Source organism: Peromyscus eremicus, chromosome 1 (assembly GCF_949786415.1).
Source record: "Peromyscus eremicus chromosome 1, PerEre_H2_v1, whole genome shotgun sequence".
NCBI classification, from domain to species: domain Eukaryota; kingdom Metazoa; phylum Chordata; class Mammalia; order Rodentia; family Cricetidae; genus Peromyscus; species Peromyscus eremicus.
Window position 1 is genome coordinate 143,147,611 of NC_081416.1, and position 20,869 is coordinate 143,168,479.

General features: G+C 46.1%; 1 protein-coding gene across 1 annotated transcript; it reads right to left on the reverse strand.

Moving 5' to 3' along the window:
• Positions 1 to 14,563: 14,563 nt before the first annotated feature.
• On the reverse strand, positions 14,564 to 18,993 carry LOC131902338 (myeloid cell surface antigen CD33-like). Its single transcript, XM_059253340.1, has 5 exons — positions 18,531 to 18,993; positions 18,066 to 18,344; positions 17,834 to 17,881; positions 15,473 to 15,566; positions 14,564 to 14,636 (listed from the first exon to the last, which is right to left on the reverse strand). The coding sequence occupies exons 1-5, from the start codon at positions 18,991 to 18,993 to the stop codon at positions 14,564 to 14,566; spliced, it is 957 nt and encodes a 318-aa protein (XP_059109323.1).
• Between the last annotated feature and the right edge of the window lie 1,876 nt (positions 18,994 to 20,869).

The following is a 20,869-nucleotide window of genomic DNA, read 5'->3' on the forward strand; positions in this document are numbered from 1 at the left end:
AAGGACTCAATCTGAGAGGCATGTTGAGCCATGAGCTAAGTCTGGGCTGCATATTTATCGAGTTGTTAAAGAAAGACAGGTGTTTGTGCAAGAGAATAATCAAAACAAGCTGTGCTTAGTCTGAAGTGGGTGTTTAACGAATGTGTCTATTAATGTGTAAATAATTTCACAGTCTTCTGGTGACATCCTAAAAACAGAGCTCAGCAACAATTCTGAGAACTTGACATAAGCAGTATGCTGCCCAAATCCTTAAACAAACTCCCGTGTGTGCTCAAGGGGTGTCCAAGTAGTTCCTGGTTCACATCAAGGACTCTGTTCTTAGATGACTTCTTCATGTGGCAACAGTTAAGTTTGATTTAGCTGCTTGGAGAGGAAGAGTCAGCTTTCTCTAAGAATGTAGTCCCTGGGAAATTGATCACAATCCTGTAGAAAGCCACATATCAAAGAATATTTGGGCAGCACAGATTGGTCTTGAAAGATTAAAAAATAAAAGGACACAAAGGTGGGTGGGTAGGGAAGGGGGATGGATCTGGGAAGAGTGGGATGGGGATCTGATCAAAATACTATGTACGAAACTCTAAAGAGCTAATAAAAAGTGAAAATAACCTTGAGGGTCACATAGGTTCTCATGTCACTCAGCACAGACTTTAACAGCTGACTTTTCTCCAGCATAACAATGAGGGCTGTCCATGTGATTCTGTGAGTGTCTCTAACATGGTCTTTTGTGTCACTGATGGGTACAACTTTGTTTCTGTTACCCACTTAGCGCAGAGTCACCAGGTAGGGACGGTTGACTTGTTTTAAGGTTTTATCTGTGAACTAAAATTGCTGTAAATAAGAACAAGCCCGAGTCAGTGGGTCCATGAGTCTGTGTTTCACTTGGGTAAATACTTAGAATTAAGTTGCGTGAGCACGCTCCATCAGGTCTGAGTTTGTGTGAATTAGCAAACAGGTGACTGCACATTAGCATTCCCGCTAAGTGAGCTTATGAACTCCGTATGTGCCACACACACTAGCATTTGGAATTATGAAGACATTTAAGTGTTCATCAGCCATTGTTCTTTCAGCCATTCTAATTGGTGTCTGTTAGTGTCTCACCCTGGTTTTCATCTGTAGTTTCCTAAGAGCAAACTATATCAAATGCATGTTAAATTGAATGTGTTTTTTTTTGTTTTTTTGTTTTTGTTTTTGTTTTTTTTTGAGAAGCTGACACCGGTGTATTTGAGGCCTTTACCTTGTCATGATAACAATTTGCATTACACATTCACCAAACTTTTCTGCTTAAGTTTATCAGAAGATGACCCAAAACACATTCACATATGTTTTAGTTAGGGTTTATATGACTGTGAAGAACACCATGACCATAAAGTAAGAAGGGGAGGAAACAGTTTATTTGGCTTACACTTCCACTGTTCACCATTGAAGGAATTGAGGACAGGAACTCAGGCAGGGCATGATCCTAGAGGCAGGAGCTGATGTAGAGGCCATGGAAGGTGCTACTTACTGGCTCACTTCCCATGGTTTGCTCAGCCCACCTTTTTTTTTTTTTTTTTTTAAATCAAACTTTTAAAAAACTATTATTAATTAAAAAAATTCATTCATTTTACATCCCAGTCGAAGTTTACCCTCCCTCCTCTCCTCCTGTTCCCTCCTCCACCTCCCCTTTACCCGCCTCCCCATCCATTCCTCCTCCATCTCCATTCAGAAAGGGGCAGGCCTCCCATGGACATGAGCAAAGCATGACTCAGCCCACCTTCTTACAGAACCCAGGACCAACAGCCCAGGGATGGCACCATCCACCATGGGCTGGGCCCTCCCCCATTGATCACTAAATGAGAAAATGCCTTACAGCTGGATCTCATTGAGGCAGTTCCTCAACTGAGGCTCCTTCCTCTGATGACTCTAGCTTGTGCCAAGTTGACACACACAACCAGCCAGTACAACATGAAATAGCCTTCATGACTGGCCAGCTCCATAACTTCTTTCATCTCTTCAAGGTGGAATTTTGTGCTTAGAGAGAGATGTCTTCAAAGTGTGATGGTACATACCTAAGATTCCTGCCCTTGGGAAGCTGAGGCAGGAGGATTGTGAGTCCAAGGTCAGCCTAAGTAATGTAATGAAAACTTGTGTCAAAAAGGGACTTCTGACTCTGTGAGTTCCCATGAACTGGGCTAGCTGTTTCTGTGGGTTTTCCTCCAATGTCCCTGAATCCCCCTGCCTCCTACAAGCCCTCCTCCCTCTCCTCAGCAGCACTCCCAAGCTCTGCCCAGTGTTTGGCCATGGGTCTCTGAATCTGCCTCCGTTAGTTACTGGATGAAGGCTCTCTGCTGATGGGTAGTCGCCATTCTGATCACAGGGGGTGGCCAGTTCAAGCAATGCATCCACTGCTGCCAGGAGCCTTTGCTGGGGCCATCTTTGTAGACTCTTGGAAGTTTCCCTTGCATCAGGCTTCTACCTGACTGTATAAACAACCAGGGAGCCTGCATGACCTAGGCCCTTTGCATATATGTGACAGTTGTGTAGCTTGGTCTATTTGTAGGACTCCTGGCAATGGGAGCAGGGCCGTCCCCAGTGCTTTGGCTGGTTTGGCTGGCTCTTGGGAATCTAGTCCTCATGCTGGATTGCCTTGCCCAACATGAACACACAGGGAGGTGCTTGGTCTTGATAAGCCATGTTTGCTGATGCCCATGGGAGGCCTGCTCCTTTCTGAGTGAATTCAGAGGAGGGATGGATTGACAGAGGTGGGGAGTGTGGACACAGAGGGAGATGGGGGAGGGAGTGGGAGAACAGGAGGGAGGGGAGGCTTTGACTGGGATGCAAAATAAATAAATGAATTAATAATAATAATAATAATAATAATAATAATAATAATAAAAAAAAGTCAAGGACTTGGGACTTGAGAAGTTCAGAAGACTCAGAGCACTTATTGCTCTTGCAGAGGACCTGAGTTCGGTTCCCAGCACCCAAGTTGGGTGTCTCACAACCACCTGTAGCTCTAGCTTCAGGAGATTCAATGCCCTCTTCTGGACTCAATGGGTGTTGAAATAAGGTCTAAGAATGCAAGTCATGTGATGAGATTTATGAGCGCTTCTGAGAAAACGCCAAGAAAACATGAGTCTTGTGAACTCAGTGTCTTGAGAATATGGAATTGTTCTTGGATTATGCTTTCATGTCCCTCCCAGGTGTAGCAGAGAAGAGTGAGTTTACTTCAGATTATTCATTACAACTGGCTATTGTTATTTGATTTTATGTCTCTACGGAAAAACATGTTTTTGCTGAGTGTGGCTTGTCTGCTGCGTGTGGCTTGTCCTTGTGATTATACACTTTACTTATATGACTCTTCTTAACCCTTAGAGTATAAATTGTCTGATGCTCTGAATAAAATTGACTATTGCATGAGACTTTAGTCTGCCTCATTTATCGGTTCTATTCTCCCAGGTCCCACCATCTCTAGAGTAGTAGTAGCACATGGGCACAGAGCTCATGTGCACATTCCCATACACATATATGCACACATATACATCCCATATACATACACAAATATACATTCCATACACATACACACATATACATCCCATACACATACACACACAAACATCCCATACACATACATGCATGCATACATATACACATAATTTAAAATAAAATAAATCTTTTTTAAAATCTGAAGGTCTTGAGAGATGGCTCAGCACTTAAGAACACTTATTGCTCTTACAGAGGATCTGGGTTTCGATCCCAGAACATACGTGGTGGCTCACATACATATGTATCATCAGTTCTAGGGATTCAGCTCCCTCTTCCAGCTTCTGAAGGCATTGTGTACAAATGCTACACATTCATATATACAGGCAAAACATTCATACATATAAAATATTTTTTTCTTTTTTAATTGAAAATAGATTTTTTTCATACAGTATATTCTGATTACAGTTTCTCTTCCCCCAACTCCACCCAGATCCTCCCTACTGCCCCGCTCACCCAAATCCACACTATTTTTCTCTCTCATTAGAAAACAAACAGGAATCTAAAAAACAATAATAAAATATGATAAAATAAAAACCAATTAACCAGAATAGGACTAAGCAAACAGAAAAAATAGAGCTGAAGAAAAAGCACAAGAAACACATAGACATGCAGAGACAAAACATTGTTTCTCACACTGAGAACCCATAGAAACAAAATAAAAAACCGAAAGACCTGTAAGGTAAAAAACAAAACAAAACAAAAACATACAAACAAAAAGTACACACAAAAACAAAACAAAAAACCCTCCAGAAATACCATCGAGTTGGTTTGGGGTTGACCAGCTACTGCTGGGCATGGTGCCCGACTTTAAGTGTGTTTGTGTCTCAGTGAGATTCAGTTGGAGAAAAACTAGTTTTTCCTTTGCAAGCAGTTATCAGTTGGAGATAGCTTCTGGGCTAGGGATGGGGCTTGTGTCCACTTCCCCTCTCAGTGCCGGGGATCCCATCTGGCTTAGACCTTTGCATATTTTTAAAATTTAAAAAAAACAAGAAACCAAAATTACTTTCTAGCTCCCTTATCTTTGACTCTGCCAATCACCTCTCGCGCATGAATGCATACCATTCCTGCCCCATTTGACTGCTGGCTTTGTTCAACAGTGTCGTCAAGGTCTTGTCATAGCATGTGATGAATAATGTTCCATTGTGTGCGCCTTGGACATATGTTGCTCTGTCGTGGCGACCCAGGTTGCTCCTCGCTATGAGCTTAAGTGATTAACACTGATGTGGCAACAGATCATGGCAGTTCCTTTAAGAACCTGGTCTCAGCCTCCAAGACACACAGTCAAAGGTGGAGCTGCTGGATCAGATGCTCATTGGGTCTGTGGCTGCTTGGGGTTCTACTATGAAGCTTTCTGTAGTACCTGCACCATGTCACATTCTCAGTAGTTCCCCGGAGTCCCAGCTCCTCTCAAGACAGGGTTTCTCTCTGTAGCTTTGGAGCCTTTCCGGGAACTCACTCTGTAGACCAGGCTGGCCTTGAACTCATAGAGATCTGCCTGCCTCTGCCTCCCGAGTGCTGGGATTAAAGGCATGCGCCACCACCGCCCAGCATTAATAGTTATTCTTGAAACGGGCATAAAGTGGTATTTGATTGTGGTTTTATTATTGGCATGTGTTCATTTTGAGGGCCACATTGACATTTTCGTGCATGTGCAGAGTGCGACTTGACCACATTTGCCCTTCTACTGCTCTCTCTCACATCTCAGTCCCACTCCACCAGCCCCTTCCCCCAATGTTCCTGGTTGTCTCTCTTCTACTTTCAGTCCTTGTGTTGTGATGGCTAAAGAAACCCCATTTTATGCTGGGCATCCTTCTTGGTACCCACTAGCCTTTGTTCCTAACTCCAGTCCCTGGGAGATAAGTTCCCAAAAACCCCGACTTAGCCACCCCCACCCAAAAACGTACAGCCTTGACCATCTACTTGTTATGATATGACTAAATACTTCTTTGGCTTCTGTAACCTGCTTATGAAGTCACCCAAAGACTGTTTTGAGTTGCCTTATCCATTTAACTTGGCAGAACAGACCAGTTTTTGATTGCTTGCACAGATTTTGATGATCTTTTTGTTTGTGGTTTTTGCCTTTAAAAATCCTTCCCTCAGCCCACTTCTCATGGCAATCTCAAATTTGGCTCAGGGATTGTTGCCCTGTCATCCTGCTGGCAGTAACTAGTAAATCTTTTAATTATGGTCGGATTGAGTCTATGGTCTTTTCTCAGGAGTTACAAACTCCATAGCAGTGCCTTTTCTATTCTGAACACAGCAGAAAACATTTCATACTTGTACTTCTCAGTCTGGCTTACGTCACCTAACATGATGATGTTCATTCCATCTGCTTTCCTGGGAGCATCATACAGATGGTGAGTTTTACTTACATATTTATGCTTATCATGATGGTCCTCAGTCTGCCCTTGAACTCACTATGTAGTCATGCATGACTTTGAGCTTCTGATCTTTCTGCCTCCACCTTCCACATGCTGGGATTACAAGCATTAGTCAGCGTTCTATTGCTGTGAAGAGACTCCATGACCACAGCAACTCTTTAAAGGAAAGCATTTAATTCCAGCTTGCTTACAGTATCAGATTTTTAGTCCATCATCATCACAGCAGGAAGCACGGTGGCTTGGAGGCAGACATGGAGAAGGAGCCCAGATCTCTACATCTGGATCTGCAGGCAGCAGGAAGAGTGAGCCACTGGGCCTGGCTTGGGCTTCTGAAAACCTCAAAGCCTGCCGCCAGTGACACACTTCCTCCAACAAGGCCACACCTCCTACTCCTTTCAAATACTACCACTCCCTGGTAACCAAACATTCAAATCTATGAGCCCATGGGGGCCATTCTCATTCAAACCATCACAGCCACCATGCTGGTTTTATGTGTTTCTGGGGACCAAACTGAGGGCTCTGTGCATGCTGGAGCTGCATTCCCAGCCTCCAGTTTGAGGCTCTGACTTGCATTTCAAATGACTAGTTATGTTGATCATTTTGTCATGTGTGTATTGACTGTGTATGTCTGGATTTGGAAAGATATCTGTCCATATCCCTGAATAATAATATAATATAATAATAAACTATTATTATTATTATTATTATTATTATTATTATGGTTTTCAAGACAGGGTTTCCCTGTGTAGCCTTGGCTGTCCTGGAACTTACTCTGTAGACCAGGCTGGCCTTGAACTCAGATTTGCCTGTCTCTGCCTCCCAAGTGCTGGTATTAAAGGCATGCACCACTGTAGCCAGGCTCCCTGGATGAATTTTAAATGCAATTATTGTTCCTTTATTGTGAAGCCACTGCTTTAAAAAGGAAACAAAGCAGGCTACTTTCATTTGTTTACAGATTTCTTTTTTTAAAGATTTATTTATTTATTAGGTATACAGCATGTACGACTGCAGGCCAGAAGAGGACACCAGATCTCGTTACAGATGGTTGTGAGCCACCATGTGGTTGCTGGGAATTGAACTCAGGACATCTGGAAGAGCAGTCAGTGCTCTTAACCTCTGAGCCATCTCTCCAGCCCCCATAGATTTCTTTAGGACAGGGTTGCATGCAGTTCCGGCTGACCTTGAACTAGTTTTGTAGCTAAGGATGAGCTTGAAGTCTTGATCATCCTACCTCCATCTCCCAAATGCTAGGATGACAGGCATGATACACCACACCCACCCAGTTTCTGCTGTGTTCAGGATAAAACCCAGGGTGCTGTGCATGCCAGACAAGCACTAAGTGATCCCATGAAAGGTCTTGCACAGTGGGGACCATCCTGCATTGCACCGTTGTTCCCCACCTCCAATTCCAAGTGTCCCTTGGTTGCAGATGCGAGGCAGAGTTCATGTGACTACAGAGGCAGAGGCAGGAATGACAGGGCAGGAGGCCCCATGTCACTGGCCTCCACCACCTGGAGAGGAGAGAGGTAAAAAACAGTTCCTGGCTGTCTAGAGGGACAGCTACCCATGCGACAGTGAATTTACCACAGGCGCTCCAACCTCAGTTCCCGGTCTGCTGAACTGAAAGAGGAAACATCTGTGTTTGAGGCACCTGCTGTGTGTGACTGTGTCAGGATGTCAGAGGCTCATGGGGAGGCATCCACCGAGCAGCCCTGGCAGACCACAGAGAAGGAAGAAGACAGGATCTTTACTGTTCCAGCTGCCTTTTCCATTTTGAATTGTATTTATTAGTGTGTGCTCAGTCTGCAAAGGGAAGGTTTAGTAATCTTTCAGTCTAGCACACCACACATTTTTGCTCATAAACATCCCCATTATCCTCTCCCATCTTCCCTGTCCTTTCCTTTTCTGTCTCTGACTGGCTTTCATGTTGTATGTGTCTGTGTTATGTGTTTATATAAAGAAACCCCCATTCCGTGTGTGTGAGAAAGCGTAGCATTTGCACTTCTCCAGTCCAACTTACTGTGCTTAGCTTACCGATTTCCAGTTCTACTCGTCTTCCCGAAAATGACGTCATTTAATTCTTTATCTGACTACACTGCTCAAAGGGCTGCCTGTGCTCTCCCAACCCACAGCCCTTCTTCCAATTTTGCTGACCTTTCTCCAACTAAGTCTCACACTGGTTCCCACGGCCCCATCAGAACATTGTTTGTGAGTGGTCTTGGGCCCTATGCAGGAGCAGCCAAGAATGGATGAAAGTATCAAATGTGGGACTTGGGCTAATCAATACTGTGGCTCTCACTTCATAATAGCAAGCACAGGAAAATCAAAGTTATTGGGGGATATTCAATCACATTATGAACCTTGAGTTTGCATTTGCATTAATTAAATAAAATTAACTTGGGTCAGGAGGCTGAGTTAGCAAATAGTTGACAGAAAGTAGTCATAGAGCATCAGAGGGCATCTGGAAGAGATAGAGAGATGCACCAGAAGTAGTAGAGAGAGATTTTGAGTGGCGCAGTTTTTTTTTTTTTTTTTTTTTTTTTCTGAGTAGAAGGACTGCTCTTTGGGAGATGTCAGAGAAGGTTAGCTAGTTGCTACTCAACCTCTCTGAGCTAGCAAGGTTCACCCCAGCCTTTGAGTCTCGAGTTTTATTTATAAGTAGAATGATAGAGATTTAGTTAAAACTGATTTTTTTTTGTTTTTGTTTTTGTTTTTCGAGACAGGGTTTCTCTGTGTAGCTTTGCTCCTGTCGTGGAACTCACTGCTTTTAGCGGCACCGCAGAGTCAGCGCCCGTGGGAACAGAATCCCCGCCAGGCTGCAGCCTGAGCAGCCGGGTCTCTGCCAGAGGAGCAGGCTGATGACTGTGGAGTCGCAATTGCTGGCTGAAATAGCAGTGAATTAAGGCGCAGCCACTGTGCCTGTGGGTAAAACAACACACGGTGGTGAAGCCAGGCCATTCATGACCATCCTATTTATTTGAAAGCTTATTGGGTCCGTGACCTTGTCACATCTGCAGGCGATAGGCAAGCTTGGCGGTTAGTAACTCTCTGTTCTACCCTTTTCATTTGGATGGGGTGGGGAGACTAACCTAATATAGCAGGGGACCGGTCTTTTTGTTCACCTGTAGCTAGACTTAAGCTGGCTTAAGGCATTTTCATTTTGAAAATAGACCATTACTTTTTTTTTTTTTTAATTCCTACAAATACTACTGGAGAACAAATGGCAGGTTTTGGACTGCGGATTTGTGAAACTATATGTACTTGAATATGATTCACTCCCACCCCAAGAACAGGATTAGCTAAAATACATAAATGGGATTGGATCAAAATGCAAAACTGCTCAGCAAAGCCAGTGAATCCCCCATCACACCCACACCCTCTAGAAACCCTTAGCCTGACCTTCCACATGCATCTAACACACGTCCTCGTAGGACTTGCCTGATTCAAGCAGCCATCCCCTCCTCTAGGATACAGTAGCATCCTCAAGTACAGTCTGAGTGTGGAATGTCCTCTACCCAGACTCGTGGTTAAGATCATCAGCTGCTATGGGGGTGTGCTGGACTGTGCAGGAGGCAGAGCCTGGTAGCAGATGGGAAATTGGAGCTGTGTGTCTGAAGTGGTTATGGGGATCTTGGCACCTTCCCACGTCTCATTCTCCCTGGCCTCCCAGCTGCCATGAAGTGAACAGGCCTCCTTCAGCAAACATTTGCCCCATGATGTACTCTGTCACTATTGGCCAATAGCAGCAGAGCCAAATAGTGGTGTGGACTCAAACCACGATACAGACTAAACCTTTGGCCCCTCGGAATCGTTTGCCTCGGGTCTTTTGTCACAGTGATGAAAAGCCGTTCCTTTGGCAGCTCTCCATCTGCCTTGTCCTGTGCTCAGCAGGGCAGCTATGGAATCCCGTTAAAGTGAAAATCCACATAGCTTTGTTCTCCTCAAGGGCTCTGCATTCTTGCCTCACCCTGAAGGTCTCTTGTTTGGCATCCTGTCTTTCTCTGCTCTAAACCACCACCTCTTTCTGTGGGTGACATGATGCACCAAGCACAGGTCCCCACATGACCTGCTGTCTATGAAGGCTGTCTTTGCCTCTGAGCCATTGCACTGTCTCTCGTCATGGGAAGCTCCCCTCTAGGAAATGCACCAGACCTCCTTACCCCTCATATCACCCTTGATGCCTTTAGACCAAGACACTATCCCCAGAGTCACCCACCCCTCTCCTGCATGACTCCTATGAACACACATCATCCTGTGATTTGTCCTAATTAGTTGTTCATTCCAGGTATGATCACTAGTTCTTCCTGATAGAAATGGGGGTGCATCTCCAGCCATACAAAAATGCTAGTCCCTGGTAGCTCAGTATTAGTCACCAGTATGGTCCACACATAGTGGCTGATGTCATCCCTACACACAGTCCTGTGTGCATCACAAGCACTCGTCACCCAAAGTGACACACAGGCTGAGCCTGAGGAAGGTTAGAATGAAGACAGACCAGAAAAAGGGGATGGAAGGGTATTAAAGAGTGGGAACAGCACACGCACAGTCTCTGGTGCAGGAGAGTGGGGCAGGTAGCGTGACAGAGTCATCATGCAGGATGGGAGCGCTCAGGGTGTAGACACCATGAAGCCCCAGTGCAGGCTGTCCTGTTTTTCGGTCTCTATCCATGACAAGAACAGAAAGTGCTCAGACTGTGGAGGGAGAGGGTGATGGTTGCATCTGCAAGTACATCCCAGGGCCAATGCTAGGGAGACGTGGGGGTATTGTGGTGTGTCCACCAGAGAAGACTCTCAGACATGGGTTTAAGCCAACAGAAAATCTTTATTAGCTGGTCGGCAACTACACCGGGTGTTTGGGATCCCAGTGTAGAACTGACCTTTCTCAGGGTGAGCTTTTAAGCACAAAAACACTGTTCTGGTTTGACATACTTCAGTTAATAAGAACAGTTAGCCAGAACCAGAACTACAGAAGCCGAAAAGCAAGGTTAGTACCTTTGGAGACTTTCCCAGAACTATGAACTTTGATGGGTTAGGTGTTTATTTTCATTTTGGTAGGAAATACTATGTGCTGAATTTCGTGGCCTGAATGGCACTCCCATCAAGGAGTCAGTTGTGCTAAGGTCTGAGGGCCTACCAAGGTCTGGGGCCCTGTTACATTCCCCACTGGTCTTAGTGAATAGGTCAAATCATGGGCTCATCCTGTTTTAGTTTAAGATGCAGGGCCCTACTGTTAATCCAATCAGAATGAGAATTAAAGACCAGGCCAATGCTGATAGCAGAGTAGCTAGCCAGGGGGACCAAAAGAACAGAGACTGGTATTAATTATTCAGTTTCTGTCTTTGTTTCTTCTCTTTTTGAGTTTTTTCCAGCCATGACAAGATTTTTTTTTAATTACTCTTGATTAATTAGCATAGAAACAACAGGTTTCTTCCAAAGCCATTTATAGTTCCCTTTATCTCACGAGCAGTAAGTCTAAGCCTCTCCAACTCCGTAGGATCATTTCTGCAAGGGAATCTAACTGTTGTTTTAACCCAGAAACAGAAACTTTTAATACCTCTAGGTCCTGGTCAACCTGTCTACTTGGTTTGGAAAGCATCAGAAGAGGCACACTTAGTCAAACCATTGGTACACGCCCACCAACTAGTCTCAGGGGCTTGCTTATGTTGCTGTTGTCCAGATGAGTTAACCCACAAGGCCGAATAGCAGGCATCAGAATAAGGGGAAGTGCCTAGGTTAAAGGTTTAGGATGTCAGACAAGTTTTAGTCTCTTGTAAGTCTTCTAATGTTAATTTGGGCTACCCCAGTCACAGTGAGTTTTGTCACTCAATTGGCTGACAGTCTGGTTAGTTCCTATCCTATGTAGTATGGGGGCTGAGTATCTAAGCATAACTAGCAATCCTGACTGATTTCTGGCTGGGAATGAATAACTTTATCCCTTCCTATGGTATAGGGTGATTCTCCAGGTTTTCCAAAGACCAGAATCTTTTCAAAGGATTTTTCAGGAAGTCTCAGTTTTACAACTGCAATTTTTGAATTGGAAACTCCCTTGTTCCTGGCAACTAAGGGGCCCAGCCTCAGGGCATGCATGGAATTGTAAACTCTGTATTTCTGTCTCCAAAGATAAACCTTCACATCTTTGCTTTTTTCCAATACAACCAAACACTTAAAGTGGGCATCAGTGAGCAAAGGTCAAGATGAATATGGGTTGCTGGTCTATAGTCAACTAGCTAATACCTTTCCTGTATCTGTCTTTCTCAGTTCCTAGGGCCCTGGGCCTGAGGGCCGTGGGGGTCAGACCATTACCCTATACTCATACCCATAGAACAAAGTATAAGACTTGGGAGGAGGTAGAGGGGCAGGGAGTGGAAGGGCCTGGGGCCCAATGAAACTTAATTTTAATGGGTCCATAGTCCAGAGACAATCCATTTGGTATCATCATCCACGGCTTCCACTTTCTTGACCTGGGTGTGGTGGATCCGCCATGTAATGCCAGCTACCTTTACAGCCATAGGAATGGAGAGGATCACCTGTAGGGTCATTTCCAAGTTGGTTCCAGTGCCCCTTTGGCTACCTGCTTGAACCAGAGAGTATCAGCAGACTCCAACAAGGGGAAACCAGTACTCGGAGGTCAGCTGGGTCTCTTGGATAGCCCAGGGAATATCATATCCTTTTTTTTGAGGACTGGAGGGTCCGCTGTGACTTGAGAAAAAGGGTTAGAGGGTTCTGCCCACGGCTGGTCTCTGAGCCTGGGAAGCAGTGGGGGAGGTCTTCCAAATATAATCTCATAGGGCAGAAGTCCCTCCCTATCGGGACGCAGCAGACCTGAAGCAAAGCAGAGGAAGGAGGAAATTGTTAAAGTCTCCTTGTTCAGTGTTGGACATAAGGGAAAACCTACTCTGTCCAGGCTGCATTGTCTGGCAGTGATACCCCAGTCTGGTCCAGGGGTGGTTTTTCTCCATTTTTTTTTCAGAGAATGGTAAGTTCTGAGTTTTCCAACTATACAGATCACTAGTTGAAAAGAAGACATAAATCATGAAGAGAAGGGAGCAGAACTTTCTCTTTTCTTCTGGGCTCACCCCAGGGGAACTTTCCCTCTTCCCTAGGGCCAGCACAGAGCAGAGGGAACGCTCACCGGGAGAAGGTATTTCCCCTCCCTTATGCATTCCACTTAGATGGCAGGAACCCAGGATGGGAGGTCCAGTGCCTCCCCAACTCCACACATGGACCAACCCTGAGCAGGAGTCAACCAAAAAACAAGCAAGCACTCTCACTCCTGGAGTGGAGCAGACGGGTGAAGGCTTTTTCTTCGGGTGGGGTGGGGTGGGGTGGGATGGGGTCTCTGGGAAACCTGGCAGAGACAAAAGGATTTGGGTCTCCAACAGGAGGGGGCACAGGTCTTAAGGCAGGGGATTCTCACACCAAAGAAAGCCAGTGGTCAATACAAGGAAACAGAACGGACAGAAACTCATAGAACCTCCCCCCTCACCACACTCCCCCTCCCGAGAGAGAGAGAGAGAGAGAGAGAGAGAGAGAGAGAGAGAGAGAGAGAGAGCGAGCGCAAGCGAGAGCGAATAACCAGGGGTGGCCATCACACACCAAACACCCTGGACAGTGGGAATCCAGTGATATCTCACATGGTTCCAGGACACTGGATCAGCAGTCACATCTAAACTCCTATGTGTCCACACAGAAGGCACCTTCATTAGACTTACTTCTGCAGGTGACAGACAAGGTGACTTTCTAATGTGTTTCATTTTGGGGTGGAGATGTCAGATTCATCTGAAGTGTTAGACAATGATTGATCAAAGGGAGTCATGGGTACTTGGAACTAGGTTGGGTACCCCTGGGGAGTTCTTTGAAAATCACACCCTTTCCCATTTTGAGGGGCTCTGAGACCCCCAGTGTCTCAAAGTCTGGTCTATGGGGATCTTGGTGGAACCTCCCGAAATGTTGTGGGTATCCACCAGAGAAGATTGCATGATTTAAGCCAACAGAAAAATCTATATTAGCTGGCCAGAGACTACACTGGGTGTTTGGGATCCCAGTGTAGCACCAAGAGTTTCTCAGTGTGAGCTTTTAAGCACAAAAACACTGTTCTGGTTTAACATACTTTGGTTAACAAGAACAGTTAGCTAGAAGCAGAATTACAGAAGCCAAAAGGCAAGGCTAGTACGTTTAGAGACTTTTCCATAACTATGGACTTTGATGGATTAGATCTTTGTTTTCATTTTGGTAGGTGGTACTGACCATGTGCTGAGTTCTTTGGTCTGAACGGTACTCCCATCATGGAGTCAGTTGTGCTTAAGGTCTGGAGGCCTACTAAGTTCTGGGGCCCGGTTACAGAGGCAGGAGGTGAGGGAGGGTCAGTGACCAGGGGAAGCTTAGGTTCAGGGATGGTCAAGATTGGGTGAATAAAGGGGGTCAATATGGGTCATGGGTTGAAGAGTGAAGACAGGTGACAGTAGAGAGCCACAGCTAGCTCTGGAAAGAGATGGGGCTGAGGATCCAGGAGCATCATGGGACCCATCAGGGATGTGGGCTCAGGGGAGAGTAGCAGGTCACCAGTGGCCATGCTAAGCCAGGTTGTACTGGGTCCATCACAGGGAAGAGTCCTGAAGGACATCAAATGCTGGGATCCCACATCACTCACGTGAGAGACTAATCCATGACAGTTTCTGTGTAATCCACCTGGGTTGCTGGCTGCTCCACTTTCTTCCTTTGGGATTTCATGCTGAGTGAGGAGACCAGAGCCTTCAGTGTGGGCACGTAGGGGACCAAGTGCAGCAGCCACCTCCCCTGAAACCCGGTCATGGGCTATAAGGGCGGCTGGGAGAGAGATAGACACCCAGACCACAAGACCCAGCGGCGGAAGACAGCCTTCTTCCTGTGATGGCTGCTCTTAGTTGTCATGGTGACTACATCTGGAATTAAGCTAAATGGCTGGGCACTCCTGAGGGGGATTTTTCTTGATTGACTCATTTAGGGTGGGAAGACCCACCAGATCTTTTGAGGTGGGGAGATCTACCTTAAATCTGGGCCACACCTTCTGGTGGCACCGTATATAAAAGACATAGAAGAAGGAAGCTCTTGATATTTGCCTGCTTGTTCTCACTCTGCCTGGCAAGGCCATTCCTCCACTGGTATCAGACTCTACTTCTTTGGGATTTCAGTGTATACTGAAGAGCAGCTGAGACATCCAGCCTCGTGGACTGGACAAATATTGGACTCTTAGACTTTCTGTCAGAAGACAGTCATTGTTGGAATAGTTGGACCATAGACTGTAACCTGTAATCCACTCTAATAAATCCAGTGTGTGTGTGTGTGTGTGTGTGTGTGTGTGTGTGTGTGTGTGTACTTACATTCTATCAGTTTTGTTTCTCTAGATAACTCTGATTAATACACTCCCCCAGCTGCCACATGGTGAAGAACTGTCAGTACCCAGGAGGTCCCTGCCTGGATCCCAACCCTTAAGATCCCCATCTGATCTCCCAGCACTAGTAATCTGAGATTCAGTCTTGTGTCTCTGCCCTCCTCACACCTCTGCTTTGTCCCAGGAGCAACACTCACCTGAGGAAGAGGAAGCAGATCCCAAGAATCAGGAGTTTGATAGCAGCCTCTCCCATGGCCACCAGAACCACTTCTGCCAGGGGCCCTGATTTCCCTGAAGAAATGTGGACGGACCTGAATTTACCTGCTAATCCCAGACATAGTCCTCATTCTCAGAAGCACTTAGACACCGTCTTCCAAATCTCCCTGCATCCCAGACCTGAGACTGCATTAGCCCAAGCCTCACTCTGTTGCCAACAATATATCAGAACGAATCACTCTCTTTCATAATTAAAGCTTCTGTCACAGAGGCATGGTGGCCATCTGTAATCCCACTACTCAGAAGGATGAAGCAATAGGACTGTGGGTTCAAAGCCAGCTTGGATTACACAGCAAGATTCTGCATCAAAAATCAAAACCAATAATTGCAATTGAAAATACCAAGGACTTACAGAACTAGAGGGCATGTTTGTGTATTGTAGCAATGGCAAGCACACAAAAAGAACTCTTTAAAATTTTTATTTGCCTGCATGTATGCATGTATGTATGTATGTATGTATGTGCACACGAGTGCCTGATGCTCTTTGAAATCCAAAGAAGTTGTGAGATCCCCTAGAACTGGAGTGACAGACAGCTACAAACTACCATGTGGATGCTGAGAACTGAACCCAGGTCCTTTGCAAGAACAGCCAACGCTCTTAACTACTAAGCCACCTCTCCAGCCTCCAGAGAAGAACTCTTACAGCTTAAAATCACAAGGAAGTCAAATGCCTTTAATCTCAGCCCTTAGGAGACAAGGGCAGGTATACCTCTGAGCTTGAGGCCATCCTGGTAGCATAGTGAGAACCTTCCTCAAAAATCAAGTACCAAGATCTCAACAACCCAGCTCATAATAGTCACAGAATTTTAAGCTCATATTTCTCAGAAGAGAATCAAATGGTCAAATATCCATCTTTTTTGTTTTTGAGACAGGGTTGCTCAATGGTCTGCAATTCAATTTGTTAATATCTAGCTAACAATCTGGTTAAGCCAGTGAGCCTGTCTTCATCTCCCCAGCAGTGGAATTACAAGCACATGCCACAATACCCATCTCCCTCCCTCCTCTCTCTCTCTCTCTCTCTCTCTCTCTCTCTCTCTCTCTCTCTCTGTTCTCTCTCTCTGTTCTCTCTTCTCTCTCTCTTCTCTCTCTCTCTCTCTCTCTCTCTCTCTTCTCTCTCTCTCTCTCTCTCTCTCTCTCTCTCTCTCTCTCTCTCTCTCTCTCTCTCTCTCCCTCTCTCCTTCTCTCCCCCTCTCCCTCTCTCCCTCTTTCTGTCTCTGTATGAAATGTGGATTTTGGGACTTGAACTCAGGTCCCTGCAAGGCAAGCTCTTTACTCCCTGAGCTATCTCCTCATCCCTACATTTTCTTTGTCCTTATGTCTGATCAAAGTGCATAAATAAGCCCAAGGCAGTAGCAAACTTCTCCTGATATTGATAAATATCCAAAAGATTCCCAGGGACAGGGGGTGGGTCAATGCTCATCCTAGGATCAGTCTGTAGGACCAAAAATCAAAACAAAACAAAAAGGTTTTGCTCCACCTGCCTCGGTAGAAGTACACACTCTCCTAGCTCCCTGTTGGGAATGTTCCACTGTCCAGCAGCCATGAAGAAACACTTGGTTATCATTCTCTATATCAGAAAGACACCAGATCCAGCTGCACTTTGCATTTGGGAATTAGTAATTCAGACATATAGACAGAAAGACAGACACACTGACAGACAGAGAGACACACACTTGTGGAAGTAGATGGAAAACTATTCACTACACATTGCTTTTAGCAGAATGACATCAGTGGAATTGCTGCCCAATAGTGCAAAATGTCCACAGGACTGGATCCAACCAGCGTGGAAAAGAGTCCTGGAGAACAAAAGCCGTTAGGCTACTGATATCTTGAGTCCTGTCAGGCCACAAGTGGAAAAACGAAAGCTTGGTACTGTGTGTAGTCACTGGTTTGTCCTGAGAAGGGGACTGAACCTCTGTGTGTGCTCTGAATGTTTGCTCATATGGCTCTGTCTTTTGCACACACATGAAGATCAAAGTTCTTGACAGACTCAAGTGCTGAGGTTTCTGGCAGATCCACAAGTGGACTAAAAGTGTCTGGAGTGTGTGATTCTATTTTGTGAATGCTGGCCTATCCCTGTAATGGCCCTGGAGTGCCCAGAAGCCCAAAGGATTGAGGAATAGGCGAGGACAGGTGCTCTTGAATGGTACTTGAATGCACTGTGGGTGAGGAGAGTCACTAGTTTTCCAAGAAGGGGCTCTTTGTGTTCAGGGTAAGGAGGGATGGACCCTGCTCTGAGCTTCAGAGATCCTGTTTCTCCAACCCAAGATGACTCCCCCTACCTGGGCCAGCTCCTCCAGAGACATGGGTTGTGGAGTTCTGTGGAGTATCTTGGAAAAACAAAAACAAAACAAAACAAAAATGTTAATATCTCAGGTTTCAGTACCATTCCCCATAACTGTCCAGAAAGCACAGAATGTATGAGAGACATGGGGCCTGTGTCTACCTTAGTCCCCAGTCCAACTATGATCCAGGACACAGCCACCATGGATCCCAGCCCTGGGTTGAACTCACAGGTGACATTGATCTGGACAGTCTTTTGAACAGTCACATTAGCTCCCGGGAAGGTCACTTGACAGATGAGGTTGGTGCCATGGTCCTGGAGCCTGGGTGTGAGGGTCAGCACCGAGGAAAAGGTGGTCCTGGGGCCCAGGGATGTGATGGCAGCTGACATCCAGGAGAAGATGGGAGGTGTCCCCCGCTCACAGGCCCAAGGCACAGAGCATGTCACTTTACTAGGATGGCCAAGCTTCAACGTCTGTGGGATTTCAATGCTGGGGGTGTGAGTGAGGGCTGGTGAGGAGAGAAAGACATGCAAGATCAGGACGGGGGTGAAGTACAGCCATTGAGAAGCCCAGGTTCTGATCCAACTTCTCCATTACCCTGCTTTGTCCCCACTGACTCTCAGGCTGGGATCCAAGCCCTGCTTTGTGGCACCCATGAGCTTCCTCTGTGGCCAACGCGGAGCCAGTACTTTACCTGTCACATCCACAGAGAGCTCATTCATGTAGTAATTCCATTTGACACTCTCTTTTTCCATCCTGAAGAAGTAGGAACCGCTGTCACTCCTCTGTGCATCTCTGATGTCCAGCGAGCAGTCATTGGTACTTGGGTCCCCAAAGAGGTGGAACTGGCTCTGAGTCTTCTGCACCGATTTATTTGGGTTGTTTGTAGCCACTGGTAAATCAGTGTCTGTATTCGCTCCTGCACGGAACCAGTAGCCAAAGACAGTGTCTGAACTTGGTTTCAAAAAGGGCTCAAAGAATGTACAGGGCACAAGAGCACACAGACCCTCCTGCACTGTCACAAGGCTGGACTGCAATTTCAGCTCAAATGTCCCATGTGTATGTTCCATGTCTTCCCAGCTTCCAGGGAGAAGAAAGTCGTTTCCAGATATCCACTCACACACCCAGAGCAGGGGAAGCAGTCGGGGCAGCAGCATCCCAGCTGACGGCCCGGGCTACTGTGAGTGAGCAAAGGGAGGACTCTAGCAGGCAAAGCTCTAGAGGAACTGGGAAAGCTGCAGAGAGTCAACAGATGTCAGCCCACAGAAGAGGAACCAAGGACTGCAAGTGTCCTGAGTCTTCCTGTCCGCATGTAAAGGTCCTAGGAAACACCAGAGGAAAATAGTATGGAAAAGCAAAGAGCATTTATTAACATTCCAGCATGCAGGGGTCGTTCACCTGTAGAAAATGGTGAGAACCCACAAAGAAGCCTACAGGCTCCTGTTAAGCATAGTTAGAGGAGTTTCAGGGACGGTTAGATCATCTCAAACGTTCTCAAACACGATTGGTTAAGCAAGCAGCAGTAACACTGGTGTACTTTTAATTGGCTGAGGTTTTAGTCTTATCATTTTTGGACATATTTGCACAACCTCGGGCAAGTTCGGCGGTGACTCAGAAGGGGGCTGCAGGATTTGTCCTTGAGACCCTGTGAGGCTGACCTGACTTAGGCCTGTGTTTGTTCTCTCCCATCCCTGAGTGCAAGGGTGTTGCGGATAAATGGCCCAGCCCTTCATGGGAGAGACAGCTGTTTTTGCCCTTCTCAGAGAAATGAAACCTAAACTCCGTTGTGAGAGTGGGAGAGTTTGACCCCTTCATGCAGAGAACACGTGAAAACCCAGCAATCATTATCAAGGAGATCTGGGAGACCCAGGCAGAGAGGAAGAGAGAAGTAGGGCGGTGGAGACACAGCTCAGGCTGTAAAGTGCTTGTTGCACAAGGATGAAGCCCTAAATTCAGATCCACAGCACGCACATAAAAATCTGGGCGTGACAGCGTGTGTCCCTAACCCCAGTGCTGGGGAGGCAGAGACAGGAGGATCCCCAGAGCTTGTCTGCCGGCCGTCCTTCCTGACTTGGTTATCTCTAGATTCAGTAAGAGACCTCGTTTCAAAAAATGAGGTGGAGGAACTGGAGAGATGACTCAGTGGTTTACAGCACGTATTGCTCTTACAGTAGACCCAGGTTCAATTCCCAGCACCCATTTGGTGGCACACAGCCATCCATAACTCCAGTTCCAAGAGATTCGACATTCTCTTCTGACCTGTACACATATACATCCAGGCAAAACACTCGTACACATAACATAAAATAATAAATCTTAAAAACATTTTAATGAGGCAGAGGATAGTTTAGGAAGACACCTGACAACTGCTGGCCCTCACACCCACAGTTGTGCATGAACACTGCATACATGAGTGTACAAATATATACACACACACATACACAGGAAGGGAGGGAAGAAGGATGGAGGGAGAGAGGAGGAAGTAGGGAGAGAGGAAGGAAAGAAGTAAAGGAAAAAGGAGAGAGGGCACTAGTGAGGGAAGGAAGGACGGAATAGAGGAAGGGAAGGAGGAGTAGAAAACGTTAGAGGACAAATTCTGAAGGACTTCCCTCCAGCACTGTGGTGGATCTGGACACAGAGGTGTGTCTAAGATCTTTCCTTAGTCTGAGGCCTCCCCTTAGGAGGAAGATCTCAGATGAAATGAAGCCGGTCTCTGTTGAGTTTGCTCACTCATTTTCCCAGGAGACACACAGTGAGCTGTGGGCATCGCAGAGCTAGACACAAGAAGGGAAGCTTTGGTCTGGTCACCTCCAGTGCTGCCTGCCATGCAGGAGCCTCAGACTCTCCATAGGCTGATGCTACTGTCTTCAGAGCTGCTGGCACTGGAGAGCTCTCCACCTGCCAGGGAGGCATATGGGACACATTTGTAAAGCATGAGCTGGGAATTATTTCCCTCACATCCAATGGACTAATTCCCAAGGTATCAATGACAGTAGCACCATCAATGCAAAAGGAGAACTCGAGTTCTCAACA